This window comes from Alternaria atra (assembly GCF_907166805.1).
Source record: "Alternaria atra isolate CS162 genome assembly, contig: 28, whole genome shotgun sequence".
Taxonomy (NCBI): domain Eukaryota; kingdom Fungi; phylum Ascomycota; class Dothideomycetes; order Pleosporales; family Pleosporaceae; genus Alternaria; species Alternaria atra.
In genome coordinates, this window is record NW_025091326.1 from 1,056,143 (window position 1) to 1,073,756 (window position 17,614).

Sequence of the window (17,614 nt, forward strand, 5' to 3'; positions counted from 1 at the left end):
GATCATGTTGAGACAGGCTGACTCCTAAAATAAAACCGTGTTTGCGGCATACCATCGACTTGCCGTGATTAGTCTCGGAGTCCGAAGCATGGTTGAAGGTGTACTACCGCTGCACCTGCATACAACCATGGTACTGGGTGTAAGACACATGATGTGCAGCGCTGTCCAAAGCCTGTAAATGCCCAGACTAGAGCCTCTCTATAAGTCCTGACGATCTACGATGGAAAAAGAGTGTTGCGGTGAAGGTCAAATTCGAGGCAGCGACGGGCGGGGAACCGCGTCGGCATAAGAACGCGCTAAAAGTGTCATCATCGAATACGCGCTCGATCCTCCATGTCAGCCCAACAATCACACGACTTTGGCATCCATCCAAGGTCAGGCAATGGGAATCTCACAACGGAAATCACTTTACCGAATATGCAGCCACACGCCAAGGGTACCATTAACGACTCAACCTAGTTTTCTCTTTTTTTCGTATAGAAGGACCAGTCCTCCACGCACAAACACATACCTAGACAGCAGTACCCTTTTGTTCTTGGAGCCTAACCACGGATGCAAGAAGTCTCCATCAAGGCCAACGGCGACGCCATTTAGTGTATTATTGGCCCAATCCGCAACCAAAGACTGTGAGTTATAAATGTTTTTCGAATACCGAGATTCAGACTCCCGAGACGAGACCCCCCATAACAAGCTGGTATCCATTGTTGAGACCTGAAAACTTGTCCGTGAAGTAAGGAATGATCAAAGACAGTGAAACTAGGAGTGATATATATACACGTTAGCACCGTGCACAACCATACAATGGATGATTCTTCTGCTCGGGTTATGTCGAAGGTAACAATGCTCGTCACAGCTCATGAGCACATACAGTGACATCGACTCTAAGAAGATTTCTTGATTTGGGACTTGCGAGCAAGCGGGAGACAAGGTACGTTAGTCTTGGATCGGGCCAGCCGCAGAAACAGAAACACGGCCGACATGGTCTTCGTTTTTGAAAGCCAGGAAATTGTCAAAGTGGAATCAAGGAAAGACAGAGAAACAATCCAGGGGGTTCATATGGACACGAAAATGAACATGTTGGTTTCGTATAGTAAACATTGCGACGTCCAGGAATCACCGCTACGAACATAGGCGAAGCTGTTTGGGTAACACGGGTAATAAAATTGGTATTTGAGAAGACTACAAACCGAACATGTCTGCTCCCAGGCCAACAGTACAATACCATACTCCAGTCCTACATTTTCACGGAAGACTATAACCGTACCTTCGATCATGGTCTGGAACCTACAACCGAGCCTGCCCGAAGACATTCGGATGCTCAAACGCATTACTCGTCCGAGATTCCGCTATCATAGTCGTAGTCCTTTGGCGATGCCAGTCCGATGTCTCTCCACCAGGCCCTGAACTCTCCATCCGCTTTCCCCGTTTGTTGGAATCTGGTTATCGTGTCGTACTTGGCGTCTGAAGCCAACTAAGCTGCTGTCTTGGGGGCATTGGCGGCGTGCTGAGAGAGGAAACCGGGATCGTTCTCGAATTCTTCTCTGACCTGCGAAAATGTTAGCGTGTGTATATGCGCGAGGTTGCGCAGGACCATGTGACTCGTTCACAGACACACAAGAGCACATTTTCCATGCTGACCGGATGGTGTACTTACAATATCAAGACCACCTACTAGCTCGCCATCCGCCCAGAGCTGTGGGAAAGTCGGCCAGTCGGCAAACTCCTTGAGTCCTTGTCGCACCTCGTCGTCGGCCAAAATGTTGAAGAAGCCGTATCTTATTCCCTTTTCACGTAGAATTGCCACTGTCTGCCGACTGAAGCCACACTGCGGCGAGCTTGGTGTGCCTTTCATGAACAACATGACTGGTGCTGCCTTGACCAGCTCGCCTAGTCTCTGGTGTAGCTCGTCCTTGTTTGTCTGCTGCTCGCCTTGTCGGTGCTCGCTCGCGCTGTATTCGGGGGCGGTCTTGGGGTCCTGTGCGCCAGGCGTGTAACCGGCGAGGTTCTTTCCTGTGCTGTCTCCGTTCTCCTGCGGTCGTGTGACGGTTTGCGCAGGTGGTAAACTGGACGACTGGCCGCTGCCGGCACCAGCGTATTTCTCAACTGCCGCGCGTACTTTGGATGCATCTGAGCCCGATACTGTCTCCAGCGTCTTACCATCCTTCTGAAGAACGATGTACGGGACGGCTGTGACATCGTATTGCTCGGAGACCTCGGGCAGTTCTTCGGCGTTGAGCGAGAGGAATTTTATGGGCGCGTCGACGGGGTATGTGCTGGCGAGCGTCTTCAGGATAACTCCCATCTGCTCGCATGGCTTTGCCCATGGTGCGTGGAAGTAGATGATGGCGAGAGTGGAGGGTGGGAGCGCGGAGATGGTTGAGTGGAAAGCCGACTCATCGGGCATCTCTTGCATGGTAGCCATGGTGCTAATCGTGTATGTCGTGGTAGAGGCGGTGGTTAAACGTCTGTGGTGGATTACGGATATGGGAGGCCAATGGATGTACAATGAAAGATGAATGACCTGATTAATATTTAGTTGCCGCCTCAAAGCGCCTATGAAATCACGTCAGAGGGCCGAATTGCGGAATCACCCCGCCATTGCCGCATTTGTTATCAGATCGGCTAATAGTCTTCCCGGCGCCGCTGGGCCCCGGAACTTTTTTGTTAGCCAAGATTTCGGCATGAGCAAACCACCCAGATTAACAACGACAAAATGATCAAGGCAGTGTACGTAAAGATAGCCATAGCTTCTGCATGTGTAGGCGATTCTGATACCATGATTTAGGAAACCCAAGAATGCCCGCGCCAAGCGCGCAATGGCAAAGCGCGAACCGCAACAGAACGAGAACCCCAAGACCACGCTCTTCGTCTCTGGCCAGAAGACGTCTCAGATCCTCAAGCTCGCCGTCGCCGATCTCTGCACTATCAAGCGACCCTTTATCGAGCGCTTCACCAAGAAGAACGACATCCACCCCTTCGACGATGCTACTTCGCTGGAGTTCTTCTCTCAGAAGAACGACACCTCGCTCCTCGTCCTGTCCCTACACTCTAAGAAGCGACCACACTGCTTAACGCTAGCAAGGACGTTCTCATACAAGATGTTGGACATGCTGGAGTTGTACATCAACGCAGAGACATTCCGCACGCTCCAGCAGTTCAAGAACAAGAAGCCTTCAATCGGCCTAAAGCCACTAATCAGCTTCCACGGCACCGTCTTCGAAGACCCCAACCAGACAAAGTATACTCTGGCAAAGAGCCTGTTCATCGACCTGTTCAAGGGTCAAGATGCGACCGAAGTCGATGTCGAAGGTCTCCAATACCTCATTTCCATCTCGGCCGAAGAACCTACCGATGCGCTCCCCAACCCCCAAATAAAACTCCGTTTCTACCTTCTCCGCACCAAGCGCTCAGGCCAAAAGCTGCCGCGTATCGAGGTCGAGGAGATGGGTCCACGCATGGACTTTACCCTCGGTCGCGAAATGTTCCCTGACCCAGATATGCTGAAGGCATCGCTCAAGAAGCCCAAGGGTGTTGAGCCGCGGACAAAGAAGAACATCGATACGGATATCATGGGTGACAAGACGGGTAAGATTCACGTTGGCAAGCAAGACTTTGCCAATCTGCAGACAAGGAAGATGAAGGGTCTTAAGCGAGGAAGGAACGAGGACGATGACGAGGAGGTTGGCGTCGAGGATTCGGCGAGTGAGGGCGATGATGAGGAGAAGACGCCCAAGAAGGTCAGGGTATGAAGCGTATTAAGACACAGGATGTAACTACTGCATGGGTGGCGTTAAAGGCACTTCGGCGTTCGAATGTTGGGTGAGACTATACCAATCTGCACGTTTGTAGCAAGTCATAGGCGTCTCAAAAGTCAAATTGTTCAGGGTGACATCCAAAGCCTATACGTCCATCATCGTATCTGCCATCTATTCATCATCAGGTTCGTCGGCCAGCAACCACTTCGCCCGGCACTTTACCGCCGCACTCCTAACCTCTCTCTTCACATCATCCAGCGCAGCAATAAGTCTCCTTACAACCTCCCTCCTGTACCCTAGTATTCGCTCCTCTTTAAACTTCTCCGCCACCAGATGCAAACACTTCAACGCCGCTACTCTGACTGCTGGCGGTGGTGGCGCAGCCTTATTCTCCTTGGTAACAGTAGCATTAGTCAGAAGACGGGAGATGAGTGCACCAGCATGTTCCTCAAGTACTTCTGGCTTCTCAACAAGCGTAGAAGTAAGCGTACCAATCGCCGCTTCTTTGACGTTGTCGGCGCCCTTAAGATCAAGAGATTGTAGGAGGAGGGTGACGAGTTGACCGACTTCTTCAACAACTATCTCAAAAGGCATCCATCTTAGCGCACCGCTAAGTGCAATGAGGTAGTTGGGTTTGGTCTGGGGGTCTGCTTCCCGGAACGCTTTTGTAATGCTTGGTACCAACAATGCGAAGCTCTTGTGCTTATGTAGGCCGAGAATTTGGCAGTGGTTCTCCTTGGTGAGAAGGTCGTCAGGCTGTAACAGAGTTGTGAAACCTTGGGCAACTGTACTTCCATACTTCGGATGTGATAGTAGGGATAAGAGCGTTGGATATAACGTGTTCAGTGCAGGGCTACTCCGTAGTACGATGCCTTTAAGACAAGCGAAGATGATGCGTATCCGTGGTGGGTCAAGCTTCTCCGGGTTGAAGAGATCGAAGTCCGCAACGAGGGGATCCATACATGTCTTGAGTGCGGCAGAGGTGTAGTACTTATTGATGACAAGCGACATCTGACGAAGGGAGGCTGATCGGATAGGTAGAGATAGGGAAGGTTGCTGGGCGTAGTTTGCGAGAGAAGAGACTAGGAGCTGTAGTTCGCAAGGCAGGATCGCATCCTTGCGAAGGGAAGCGAGGAGGTGGGTAGAGACGATCATCGTCTTATTCGTTTCGGCACCAGCGCTGAGGTTGAAAGGCGGGAGTTCGGTTTGTGGCTTTTCACGGAATAGGGTGTACAGCTCGGTAGCAACAGTATTCTGCTGATGGATAGGCAGATATCTGATAATCAGATTGCATATGCGACCGACAAGATCCAGTGTTGTCTCGTCATCAAACGCCACCGGATGTGATTCATCAGAACTTGATGCGCGTTGGAGAAGTGGTAGTGCGATGTCCCTGTAGTAGGTCGAACTGTCTGAACCCTGCGACAGCTTGTTCTCGCCCTTCTTGAGTGCATACAACATCGCAGAGAGCAGTGCAACGATATATGTAGAGGAAGCACCCTGTTGGACTGCCGCGCTGAACTTGTTCTTGAGCCGCAGTATGACCGTGTCGAAAACTTGTTCTTCGCCCGCTAGCTTGGCAAAGGCTTCGAGCACAGTTGAGTAATTGTTCGATCCATTTGCATCCGTATCTGGAAGCTGAGCAAGGAAAGCCGGGAATGCTTTCTCCACAACAACCTGTGGCTTCTGGTGGGCAACCTCGACGATGCCATTAATCGCTGCTTCCTTAACCTCGTCCTTCCCATACGATTCTTCGTGGATGACAACCGAATGCAAAAGCTGAATGATGCGGCCGATATCCTCATCGCTTAGCAGTCCTCGCGCTTTTGAAAGCTGGATGAGTCCATCGAGACAGACTAGTCGGAAAGATACTTCCTTAGCGGGAGCTGTCTCGAGACCATTCAACATTACTTCCAGTGCTTGGTCTCGAAACTGCGCGAGCGCGTTTTTGCTGACTTCTGCTCCGCCAGGACCCATCTTCTTCCAGTCGCCATACACGTCGATGTTGGCCTTTACGAGTTGGACAAGAACCTCCAACAACCCTCGGCGCTTTGCCATGGTGTCAGCTGTCTGGAACAGCAAGAAAAGGTTCGGAAGTACTCCGGCTAGCAGAATACTGGTAACTTCGGGAGAAACGTTGGCAATGCTTTGCAGAAACCTTGCAGAAGCCTGTGACTGCTTTGTTGGAGCGTCTTCGAGGTGTTCGTTGCATTCCTTGATAATTGGTTTGAGGTATGCGTTTAGTGATCCTGGTGTACCCTGTGAAAGCATCCTTGCGATTGCGGCCAGGCCCGCGAGTGCCTCTTTTGCCAGGTCTTCCTCCTGAACGTTTAGTACCTCAAACTTCAACGCATCCCATAGTGTGACTGCATATAGCGATACGGTCCGTGGTCCATACTCGGTCACTGAGGCGGTAATTGTTGACAGAACATCTCGCTTGGTGTTCATAGATGTAGAATCGAGTTTATCCAGGAGCGCAGGGAACGCATATGGCGCAAAGTCGGCTGTGGATGAGATGCAATCTCGCAAGCGATCCTTCAGGTCTTGTGCTGTGATACCATATGGATCGTCAGGGGGCGGTCTGAAGGTGATGGGGAAGTAATTGAAGACTGCGTCGAAAAGGTCCTGAGCATCTCCACCAATGTTCCACTCCGTCATCGGTACCCTCAGTATTGAGAAAACGACCATCAGATTCCGAGGATCTTTCTCTCCATCAAAGTATGCTATAAAGCGCCCCAAAAAGTCTGGTGTTGCGTCGTGGTGGGCTCGTAGGACTTCGCGGTACTTTGCCATGAGTGTGTCAATCAGGCGCAATACTGGATAGCGTTCGCTCTGCTGCTTGTACTGACGCAGCGGGTGTGTGTTGTTGAGGAGGGCGTCAACGATGCTAATTACCCGCTGATCATCCCACTTCCCTAGCTCCTCCAGTGCCAATAGTGCCTTCGCGCATGATCCGAGGCCTTCGTTGTCTTCGGTTCGGGAAAGGATGAAATCGCAGAGTAGGTTTCCTAAGCTCCGGGTTAGCTCAGCTCTCTGTACTGTAGTATGCTCTCATTCGGCGAGCGCAATGCCCATTCAACACTTCGTATCAGTGCTGGAATTGCGTTATCACCAAGAGTCTGTGGTAGACTCGTACAGGAACCGATGCAGTATATGTTGTGTGATCGTGGTGAACGTACGCTGTTGAAGGGAGAGGACCTTCTGCGGAACAGATGCCAGTACTTCCGCGAGATACGACATTGCTGCGGCGAATTAGCATAGACCTTACTGCATACCGAAAGTACGTACTCTTCGATCTTGTAGCTCCATCTTCACTGTTCAAGTACTCCCCAAGGTCAGTGACCAGGCTTATAAGCTTCAGTTCGCCATTCTTCAGTCCTGTCCATTATCAGTCCTCATCCCACCAAATGCCCCACCGGAACCTCGTACATACGCGTCGCGCTCCGTTGAGCAGTCACCGTCGCCTCTTTCTTATTTCTGTCGAAGTCGAGCAGATATTGTTGGATATCTGACATCTTCTCGTCGCGTCCGGGGTATCGTAGTGTGTTGTCGGGTACCTCGAAAGCACGCGATTCAGAAAGTTGCAGACTCGCGGCAATGACGTTACAGAGTTGCGGTGTTGCTGATTGGCCGGTATCGGATGGTGGGGCGGCTCGCGCAAAAAAAGTTATGGGAAGTGTCGGCAGCGAGGAAAATGAGCGTTTAATTGCGCCAATGTAAGAAGCTTGACTGGTCTCTGTGGTCCCGTGCAGTGGAATAAAGTCAGACTCGGAAGACTCATCTCTTGATCCATTTGCACTGACTACTATCTCCCGCTGAATCCCCAGACGTATCCCCAAACAGCAAAGTTACCCCGCCATGGCCGACGATAAACCCAATTGCAAAGTCATCCTCGCGAACAACATCGCCAAGGGTCTCCTGGACGAAGTGCGCGATGGCCTAAGCAAAATTCAGCGCAAACCTCTCCTTGTCGGCTTCCTTTCTAGCGCTGATCCTGCGGCGAGGGTATACGCAGAATGGACGGGCAAAACTTGTGTTGAAAAGTGAGCGCGTCCACTGATCAATACTCACTTCTTCCATGGCTATGCCTGTGGTTGCAAGCTGGGTGAATACCGCCTACTAACGCCGTTATAGTGGCTTCGCTTTTGACTTGCGCGAAGTCGATCGCGAACTTCTTGAGGACCGCCTCATCGAAGCAAACAATGACCCTGCTGTTGACGGCATAATCGTTTACTACCCCATCTTCGGCAACCGCCAGGACCAATATCTCCAGCAGATTGTCTCTATTGACAAGGATGTTGAGGGGCTGTCGCATCGTTACATTTTCAACATGTACCAGAATATTCGCTTCCTTGACCCTGCCAGCACGAAGAAGAGCATCTTGCCGTGTACACCGCTGGCCGTGATCAAGATCCTGGAATATCTGAGGATTTACAACACCATCCTCCCGTACGGCAACAGGCTTCATGGGCGCACCATTACCGTCATTAACAGGAGTGAGGTGGTAGGCAGACCGTTGGCCGCACTACTGGCAAATGACGGTGCCCATGTATACAGCGTGGATATCAGCGACGTGCAAGAGTTTACGCGAGGCGTTGGCCTAAGGAAGCGAAGACACGAGGTGGTGGAGAAGCCTGGCTGGACTCTCAACGACTGCCTCCCACTTAGCGATGTGGTCATCAGCGGTGTACCTGGAGACAAGTACAAGGTACCACTGGAGTTGATGAGGGACGGAGCCGCATGCATCAACTTCTCCAGTGAAAGGAACTTCACACCAGAGGTCAAGGAGAAGGCCTCAATCTATGTTCCTGCCATTGGCAAGGTCACCATTGCGGTGCTTTTGAGGAACTTGTTGGTATGTAATCATACACCTAACTGCAGAGCTATACTAACCATATTGCAGCGCCTTACTCAAAACAGAATCGACGCCGCCGCTCAGGGCGTGGATGAGAAGTCTTCAGTGGAACCAGTGATTCAGTCGACTGCATAGACATGCTTCTCTCGTTTCCTCCGTCACGTTTTCATTTTGATACCCTATAGAAGGCACACATGCCAAAATAAAAATTGCCCGTCATCTCCTCTTTTCTGTATCTGTGGTTGTATACGGTCCATGTCATGCAGCATGAAGGGGGTATTGGCTTTCACCCAGTGTTCCTAATTCGTAGAAGCAAGGCTATCATATTAATCTTGGGCAAGAGATTACTACAAGAACGTCATTACCTGATAGTGCAGACCACCAAATCAAACGAGATAGAATTAGCCAATTGGAACCCATAACACCCAGCTATGCAAAACCCAAACATGGCATAGCAGAGGTACAGACAAAGTCAGGGAATCGTTACAATCTCAAACGCCACGCTAACATGTGATATCAAGACGCCTCTGGCGGCATGGGCACAGGCACGCTCTCCACTTTGATCTCCGGTGGTGGCGGCTCGTATACATCGTTCTCTGCATCCGGCGCCGCTCGCCTAGGCATAGGCCTCTCTCTTTCCTCGTAGTACATATACTCCTCAGGGCGACTGTTGTATCTCTGTGGGTGGGGTCTCTCATATTGTACCGGTACGTATCCATATGGATCATGTTCGTATCGATGAGGTTGGTGTGGCATATACGGGGCGCGATACCTAGTGTCACCGCGTACACGAATAACTTCGTAGTCGTGCATAGGATGCCCGTACTCATCCACGTAAACTGGCTGTGGTCCGCGAGGTTCATCGTAACGATATCGTGGTGGTGAGTACGCGTGTGGATGCAGGCGGTCTTGCACGGATACGTAACCACGTGGGTGACGGCGGGCAGGCGGGTAGAAGCCATCATCCTGTACGGATTGATCAACGCTATGCTCTCTAGAATACGCTGGCTCGTAGTCAGGCTCGGCATTGGGTTGCGGTGTTTCTTGTTGATCTATGCGTCGCCTTTGTTCTTCGTATCTCCTACTTTGCGATCGGCTCATGCTAGATCCACGGCCATAGGGATCTTCTCGTGCCACACTCATGTATCGATGGTATCGAGACGACCCTCGATTGTCATTGGGCCGATCTCTTCGGCGTTGAGGTCCAGACCTTCGTGGCGGGCCGCTCGGTCCAGGCATGGGCATCCGGTACCCATTAGATTGATAATCATCGTATCGAGAATTGTTGGAAACAGTGGATGGAGCTCTAGGGTGTGGTGGTGCAAGAGGGCGCACAGATGCTGTTGCTTCAGCTGGTAAAGAAGTTTCTGGTGGTGGGGGTGTGTAATGAGGTCCGTCTCCATTCTCCTGCGCTGACACGGCAGCGTCCGCTTCTGGCTGTACTTGTGACGGAGGTGGCTGCGGGGGCTCATTCTCCGCTAGGAATCGATCCGCTGCAGATTGCCCCTGAGGCGGACTTGCATCTCTTGACTGGCGCTCGTTCATGAACCGGTATTCGGGCCGATGATCGTCTTCCTCGTAGTATCGAACCGGGCGGGGATACGCACTGTATTCCCGACTACCGTGACTTCCTTCCCGCGGATGTGCATAGACCACTTCTTCGGGTGGTCCATAGAATCGCTCTTGCTCGCGGAATGCTGTCCGGCGACCAGAATAGTCATCATATGCAGGGCCTGCATGGATAATCCTGGGGCTGGGGGCGTATTCCACGTATTCCCGCGGACGGTGATAGCCATCATCAAGATGGTCCCTAGACATCTGACAGAAAAGCATGTTAGTTCCAATAAACGTTTCGCTGAGTACTGTAAATCACCTACATAGTATCGAGGCTCATCGTAGTGGTGCTGCCTGCGCTCAGCGGGCGGGCTTTGTCGATAGGAACGTTTCCTATTCGTGGAGCCTGATGCCTCGTTCGATTCACCAGCAAGGGTTGGTCGAACAGGGTCATAACCAGCCTCCAACGGTTTGGGTGGCAGCGACAAGTTTACTTCTGCAGTATTCATGACAGAGCTGGGGCGTGCTATAGTCTCACCGGGAACATCGACTGCACCAGACGTTTTGTCCGTGTCCTTTGGTCCTGATGAGGCTGGGGAAGCTAGTCCATGGCTATCAATCACACCGATCTTGGGCAATGGCATGGGAAATAGGCTTGGAAAGACAGTCGCTATCATTAGTAGCTTCTCGTCGTCCATGCCTGGAGCGTGTATGAGTCCAGAAATGAAACGTTCGCTAGGCAGCTCGATCATGTCTTCCTTCCAGTCCAGAGGGGCAACAGGGATTCCGTGGCCAGGTAAAGGTTGTTGATATGGCAGATGCTGACTCCTAAAGTGCGATAGTAGGCCCAGGACAGTGTAGGTTGTTCTTTCTTCCGACTTCGAGTAGAAGGAACCTCCCAGGTGATGTGAGGAGCCGGTCTGACAAGCTTTGCACGAGAGACCTGGTGCATTCTTCAAAGCCTTTGGCATTTCATGATTAGACAGAGCATCAATGAAGTGGTTCAAGTTCGGTTCGTGGTTGAACTCTACATGGAACTTGGAGATGACGCGATGTAACAACACATAGATCCTGAGGCTGTTTGGCATATCTTTGATCCCAGAGGTGCGCTTCCAGACGTCCTGGGTCATGTCGATGACCGTACTTACTTGCTTGTCAAACGAGCTAGTACTTTGGCCGGTATCTTCTGTACCGCTAGGAACGATCTCAGGAACTCCTTGACCGGGCGGTGGCATGTTGGGTGGTGGTGGGGGAGCTATAGCATTGTTGATCATGGCAGGAGAGGTCAGATATGGGTTTTGGGCTGCGTGAGCACCATAACCCGGGGGCCCCATGGCTTGATGTGCGTACATGTCCACAGGTGTCGCATATGGCTGGGGGTACTCATATCCAGGCATTGTACCAGAAGGGACCTGTGGTGGAGCGAACGGTCCATTGTACTGACCTCCGTAGTTGTAAGGTCCGGGGCTCGCCTGTGGATGGTGAGTTGGCATGTGGGGTGTCGATGTGCCTGCGCGTGAGTATCCGCCATAAAAGCCACCAAACCCGTTCGTGCTAGAAGAAGGGTGATGAGTATGGTGAGATTGTTTCACGGACAGGGGTTCTGGATGGAATGGGGTTTCCTCTGGCCACTCGGCCTCTCTCCACGCCACGACCACGTTTCCTGAACTGAAGGCAGCAGTGTGCTTGGCTCCGTAGTGCTGGGTGACGCCCTCGAAACCATAGAATTTGTTGTTATGTTCGCAGCCGCTGCCACGGCACAGGAAAATATCCTTACGGAACTGTTCTGTTAGAGGCTTGACCTTGTTGTCGTACACCCATTTCATGTTATCCAGGACGAGCTTAGGCCTAGTATTCATACTATCAGTAGAAGGCTGCGTATGTTGTCCAGAGTGAGCAGGCTCTTGTTCCGCTTCCTCAGCGTAGTATGTGCGTCGCACGTGAGCAAGGAGGTCAGCCGCAAACTTTGGGCTATTATCGTAAGTTACGGCGTTGCCATGATCCCAGTCCTGGCTGATGAAGTTGTCCGCAATGGCATCGAGCCGGTCGCGGATAGGGCGTTGCGACTCTTCCCACTCCCGGTCCATGACTTCTTTGGCCTCCTTGGAGTTCGCGTCCGGGTGGCGGCGGTCCGCTGTTTTTGTGGGAAATGAAGCAGCCCGAGCCACGTGGTCGGCTTCTGCTTGTTGGGCAGCAGGAAGTTGGGCGATCAAGCGGGGTTGAAGCACACTCCATGCATAGTCGTTCATTGGCTGTGAGATCTGGATAGCAGCTTTGAACGAGTCCATGTGGCGCAGAACGTTCGGGGCGATAGGGGGATCCATTTGCTGACACCGGCGTTCTATGTCGGTCTTTCGGGTCGCCTTGGCCTCGTTTGCATCGTGAAGATTTCGCTGACCAGAAGGAGTAAAAGCCTGTGGTGGAACAGTAGGCGGTCTCGCTTGCGCATGCTGAGACGATGGTGCTACACCTGTTAGGTTGGGAACTGGAGGGGTGTTGTTGAAGTATCGAGAGGCATCGCCATGTCTGGCAGCAAATGAGACAACAGAGGTATACTTACTCGCTGGAACCGGGGCATGAATTATGGGGGAGGGAGTTCGACGAGGGGGTGACTTGGTAGGTTCTCTGTGTGACGTGGCAGCATGTGAGGGAGCTGCAGATGCTGCGCGCTTCGCATCCTCGTGCTCCTCCATCCATTGATTCTTGACCTCCCAGCGCTCCCAGTTCTCGGCTACCTTCATGCGTTCTTTGCCGCGAGTATCGAGACCTTTGGACCACTCCTCGGCTGCTGCAGGACCACGGCCAATGGCCTCGTTCATCTCCTGCGTGATTTCCTCAACATGCTTCTTGTAATAGTATTTGGCAATGTCCACGTTGGCTGGCGTCGTCACAGATTGCAGTGCATATGCAGCAATGTAATGCTGGTCGTTTGTGAGTAGCGCGAAGGGGAGGGCGGGTCGTAGAGCGGAGGCAGCCGAAAAGAGAAGGCTCGCGTCCTAGATATGTCAGTCGCGACCGTCTAATGGGAAGGCGCAACTCACCGTCTGGCATTGTTGTAGCAGGCACGGCCCGCACGCTCTGATAGCAAAGGGCCAGATGACTCTCACGCCTGCTTCACCAGGTCCTTTCTGCCATATGCGCTCGCCTGGAGTATAAGAATCAAGCTTGTTACAGAACTGGCATCTCTTGGACCAAGCCAGCTGCCACATCTGCAGCTCAGTGAAGCCTGGGAGTGGCTTCGGAGGCTTGGTACACATTGCATTGCGGGCAGAGGCCCACAACGATTCAGACTTTAGGAGATGCAGACGGCTAGGATGTGACTTTGAAGTCGACACGCTGCGCACGTCTGTGAGATAGGATAGGAAAGATCGATTGACCTGGATCAATCGACCAAGATCTGCAAGCGAACAAAAAGAGAAAACATGCTGCCACAATTCAGGTGGTAGCCTTGCGCAACGTCTCAAGTCGCCTGAGGTGCAAGGAGAGAAGACGCTGAGCTTGCGCTTCTTTTCATGCTCAACTGGCGCATCTTCTGCTTTGCGCTTTGCGAGAGGCGCGTCGCTCTGCGCATCCGGCGCATGGGTTGGATTTGCATTAGAGCTGTAGAAGTCGACCGACGACGCTACGCTCGATTCCCGGTCCTCCATGGCGACGCAGCCGTGCTGGTGCAAAGTTCACAAAATACTCATCGTCGGCGTGAGCAGGCTAGAGACATGGAGACATATGACGATGGCAGACGACAGCGACAGATGCGTTGTATCAGCGCGCGTCGGGAAGGAGACTCGAAAAGGCGGTGCGATGGGTGTGTTGTCGATGCTAGTGTTTGTCGTGGCAGAGTGGAGGTGAAAGAAGGCTAGAATGCAGCTGCTATGGAGCCCGCAGTCTAGGCGGCGGTTTGAAGGATGCAGGATATGGTGCTTTTGCATGCAGCGTTGTCAGACGGTGCGAAGGAGCTATGTCCAATCGTTGCGGTGAGGCGGACGAGGGTCTCCTTGAAGGTCTTGGGCGTGCCGTCGGCACCGCTTGCTAGGTGCCCGAGCCAAGCATGACATAGTTGCTCTTCACACCGAACTTGTGCGCGGCGGCTGTGCTTACATACTGGACTAGGATAATTCACGCCCAATTACACATACACACATACGGATACGCGTACTCTGCCTTGTCCGACCCATCGTGCTAGCTGCGAAACACCTGGGCCTCTTTTCTCTCTGCCCTCCTCTTCTCCACCACATCCCCCAAGCTTCCCCTCTACTCCTCGTCCTCCCACCATGGCCACGCTCAACACCTCCAGCAACGGCCCCAACATCACCCGGAGCTACCAGAACGTCGTCAATGCTCCGGCGCCATCTGGTCCCCAGGCCAGCTCGCCCACATATGGTCAATGGGCTGTCTTCACGGTAGCTGCCCCGCTTGTCAGCGCATTCCAGCAAGATGGCGGTAAAGAGAGCGTCTTGAAGGTCCAGAGCACCGGAGGTATGTGGATTAGACATAGTACTCTCTCAATGGCTATGCATGCAGTGTAGCCAGCAAACACACTGGCGTGGAGAGCTCTTGGGCTGTAGCAAGGTGTCAGCCCAAGCCCGGGTGTCGGCACATCACGAAACGCAGCACAACTTGTGCGACGGTCATGACAGAGAATGATAGCTAACATTTTGCAGAGGGAGAGCTACTCGACCTGATAGATGAGTTCTCTGATGGCCGCATCCAGTTTGCTTTCGTCAAAGTCAAGGACCCAAACTCATCGCTGCCTAAGAACGTCCTCATAGCTTGGGTAAGCTCTCTGTAGCAGCTGCCCAAAACACAATGCTGATATGCAAACAGTGCGGTGAAGGTGTCCCAGAGCGGACAAAGGGTTACTTCGGCAGCCACCTTACAGTTGTCTCGAAGCTTCTACATGTGCGTATTTCCAGCCTTTCCCTACTCATCTTCTAATTTGCATAGGGATACCACGTCCAAGTTACCGCCCGTTCCGATGCAGACCTCACCCCCGAGAGGATCATTGAGAAGGTCGCAGATGCATCCGGCGCCAAGTACGGTGGTGCCCCCGACGTTCCTGCCTCACGCGGCCCACCTCCCGTTGCCGCGAAGAAGCCCGTTTTTACACCCACATCGATCGGAGGCGGAAACTCTGGATTTAACCCATTAGGCCGCTCGCGCGCGCCTGCGCCAAAGGGTGATGAAGATGCGGATGGATGGGGTGCTGATGCCCCTCAGGTCTCCAGGTCTCAGCTGGAGAAGGTCGGAACCGCTTACACTCCCACCAAGGTCAACATGGCCGAGCTTACCGCGAGAAAAGATGAATCCACCGGCTCTCAGCCCCCGGGCTCGCAGAACGACCGCCCTGAAGTTGTCAAGGGCGCCTATCAGCCAGTTGGCAAAGTCGACATTGCAGCAATCCGAGCCCAGGCGCGCGATGCCAAAGACGACCGACCCACTGTTGTCAAGGGTGCATACGAGCCTGTCGGCAAGGTTGACATCGCCGCCATTCGTGCAAAGGCACAAGCTGCTCCTCCGTCCTCTGGTTTATCCCCAGCCGCGACAGGAGCGTCGAACAACGAGGAGGAGGAAGAGAAGCCGAAATCACTTGCAGAGAGGTCAGCAGCCTTCAAGGCTCAGCCTGAACGCCTTACCAGCCTGCCAAAGCCCAAGGTCGCAAACAAGTTTGCAGGTGCGAGCACGTTTACCGGCACCAAGGCTCCTACTCCTGGAGGATTCGGTGCAAAGCCTGCCCCTCCAGCACCAATTGTCGGCGCTGCGAGCAAGACATTTGCCGACCAAGGAGGAAAGACACCCGCACAGATCTGGGCCGAGAAGAAGGCGGCCCGTGGCGAATCCATCTCTTCGCCTACCGCTGATGCTGCAAGCCGCCCGACTCCTCTCCAGAGCCAACAAAGTGGAGGCGGTGGCTGGCAAAGTGGTTACTCCGGCAAATCATGGGCTCCTGTACAGACTACCCGAACAGGACAGTCTGCCAGCAACCTCAGTGAGCAACGCACGGGCGACGCGCCTCAACAGGAGGAGCCTGCTTCGCCTGCAGCTGGTGGTGTAAGCTCGCTCAAGGATCGCTTCTCAGGTGCCGCCCCCATCATGGGAGCACCATCTTCGCGCCCTGTACCAGAGCCACAAGCCTCCAGCCCGCCACCTCTTGACACTTCTAGCAAGCCTAACGCAGGCCCAAGGGGTGTTCCGATGCCGGGTCTGCCTACCCGACCTAAGGAGCCAGAAGCAGAGGAAGAGGACGTGCCTGCAACCCAACACCAGCGCCTGCCCTCTCCGCCGCCCCAGCCGCCTCGTAGCCCCTCCCCCGAGCCTGCTGGTTCTCCTGTTCGTATTGCAATGCCAGTTGCTCGCGGGCGGGAACCCGAGGAGATGTCTCCTGCCGAGGAACACGCACCGCCTATGCCTGCTCGTTCGCTTGATCAAGCAGCCAAGCAGCAAGCGCGCGACATGTCTCCCGAGCCCCAAGTGGAGGCTAAGGATCCTGCCCGTGGCGCTGGCGCCGCTGTTGCAGCTGCCACTTTTGGTGCCGCCGCTGTAGGTGGTGCCGCCGTCGCCGCTGCTGTCGCTTCTGGTCAAGATGACGATGAGGGTGCGGGTGGCTCTGGCAAACGTGCAGTCATCCAGTATGACTATGAGAAGGCCGAGGATAACGAGGTCGAGCTTCGCGAAGGCGAGTACGTCACGGATATCGACATGGTAGACGACGACTGGTGGATGGGCACCAACTCGCAAGGCGAGCGTGGTCTGTTCCCGGCCAACTATGTTGAGTTGGTGGAGGACGACGACAGTGCTGGTGCTGCACCAGCGCTGCCCACGCATCCCTCGGCACCACAGGAGCCCGAGTCTGCCGCGGCACCACCACAGCCTGCTGGCGGTTCTGGCCCTACTGCCACGGCTCTCTACGACTATGAAGCCGCTGAGGATAACGAGCTAAGCTTCCCCGAAGGAGCCACAGTTACTGGACTTGTAAGTTTACCTGCACGACTGTCTAGACCAATGTTAATACTGTTGTAGGAATTCCCAGATGAGGACTGGTGGCTCGGTAGCTACAACGGCCAATCGGGTCTCTTCCCCGCCAACTACGTTGAGCTGAATGAGTAAGCTCGCTCGATGCCACAAGTCTGACTTGGCGATTTTGTTGTTGCTTCACAATGCGCTCGACTGCAGTGGTCAAGCCATCACAGGAAGAGTCTAGGTACAAAAGTTGTGAAATCAGCTCTATCAACTCCAATCACTTTCCCAAACGATTTACATTGGTAGTACCAATACTTCTAGAGATGCACCCGAACAGTCAGCACCTCCTTGTACATATCTAAAAATTTCAGAATCAACTGCCATGGCCCTGATAGTGGTCACTCGTGGCCAGAATTCGCTCACCCAACTCCACAGTCAACGTCATCATTTGTTTGCAGCAGTTGTCAGGTATTGCACATGAATCGACCTCCAGAAT

General features: G+C 53.2%; 6 protein-coding genes across 6 annotated transcripts; 3 read left to right on the plus strand and 3 right to left on the minus strand.

The window, feature by feature from the left end:
- Positions 1 to 1,471: 1,471 nt before the first annotated feature.
- ALTATR162_LOCUS7399 (uncharacterized protein) lies at positions 1,472 to 2,422 on the minus strand (the record flags this gene model as incomplete). The annotated part of the gene is made up of 2 exons (XM_043315027.1): positions 1,472 to 1,546; positions 1,655 to 2,422. The coding sequence occupies 2 exons, from the start codon at positions 2,420 to 2,422 to the stop codon at positions 1,472 to 1,474; spliced, it is 843 nt and encodes a 280-aa protein (XP_043170962.1).
- A 291-nt stretch (positions 2,423 to 2,713) lies between these two features.
- On the plus strand, positions 2,714 to 3,749 carry ALTATR162_LOCUS7400 (uncharacterized protein; the record flags this gene model as incomplete). Its single annotated transcript, XM_043315028.1, has 2 exons — positions 2,714 to 2,727; positions 2,786 to 3,749. The coding sequence occupies 2 exons, from the start codon at positions 2,714 to 2,716 to the stop codon at positions 3,747 to 3,749; spliced, it is 978 nt and encodes a 325-aa protein (XP_043170963.1).
- Positions 3,750 to 3,926: 177 nt separating this feature from the next.
- ALTATR162_LOCUS7401 (uncharacterized protein) lies at positions 3,927 to 7,270 on the minus strand (the record flags this gene model as incomplete). Its single annotated transcript, XM_043315029.1, has 4 exons — positions 3,927 to 6,763; positions 6,935 to 6,997; positions 7,044 to 7,133; positions 7,189 to 7,270. The coding sequence occupies 4 exons, from the start codon at positions 7,268 to 7,270 to the stop codon at positions 3,927 to 3,929; spliced, it is 3,072 nt and encodes a 1,023-aa protein (XP_043170964.1).
- Positions 7,271 to 7,613: 343 nt separating this feature from the next.
- On the plus strand, positions 7,614 to 8,745 carry ALTATR162_LOCUS7402 (uncharacterized protein; the record flags this gene model as incomplete). Its single annotated transcript, XM_043315030.1, has 3 exons — positions 7,614 to 7,798; positions 7,890 to 8,610; positions 8,659 to 8,745. The coding sequence occupies 3 exons, from the start codon at positions 7,614 to 7,616 to the stop codon at positions 8,743 to 8,745; spliced, it is 993 nt and encodes a 330-aa protein (XP_043170965.1).
- A 381-nt stretch (positions 8,746 to 9,126) lies between these two features.
- Positions 9,127 to 13,811, minus strand: ALTATR162_LOCUS7403 (uncharacterized protein; the record flags this gene model as incomplete). Its single annotated transcript, XM_043315031.1, has 3 exons — positions 9,127 to 10,428; positions 10,488 to 13,160; positions 13,206 to 13,811. 3 exons carry the CDS (start codon positions 13,809 to 13,811, stop codon positions 9,127 to 9,129), a joined length of 4,581 nt encoding a protein of 1,526 aa, XP_043170966.1.
- A 621-nt stretch (positions 13,812 to 14,432) lies between these two features.
- Positions 14,433 to 17,265, plus strand: ALTATR162_LOCUS7404 (uncharacterized protein; the record flags this gene model as incomplete). Its single annotated transcript, XM_043315032.1, has 5 exons — positions 14,433 to 14,637; positions 14,823 to 14,935; positions 14,986 to 15,060; positions 15,106 to 17,130; positions 17,179 to 17,265. The coding sequence occupies 5 exons, from the start codon at positions 14,433 to 14,435 to the stop codon at positions 17,263 to 17,265; spliced, it is 2,505 nt and encodes an 834-aa protein (XP_043170967.1).
- Between the last annotated feature and the right edge of the window lie 349 nt (positions 17,266 to 17,614).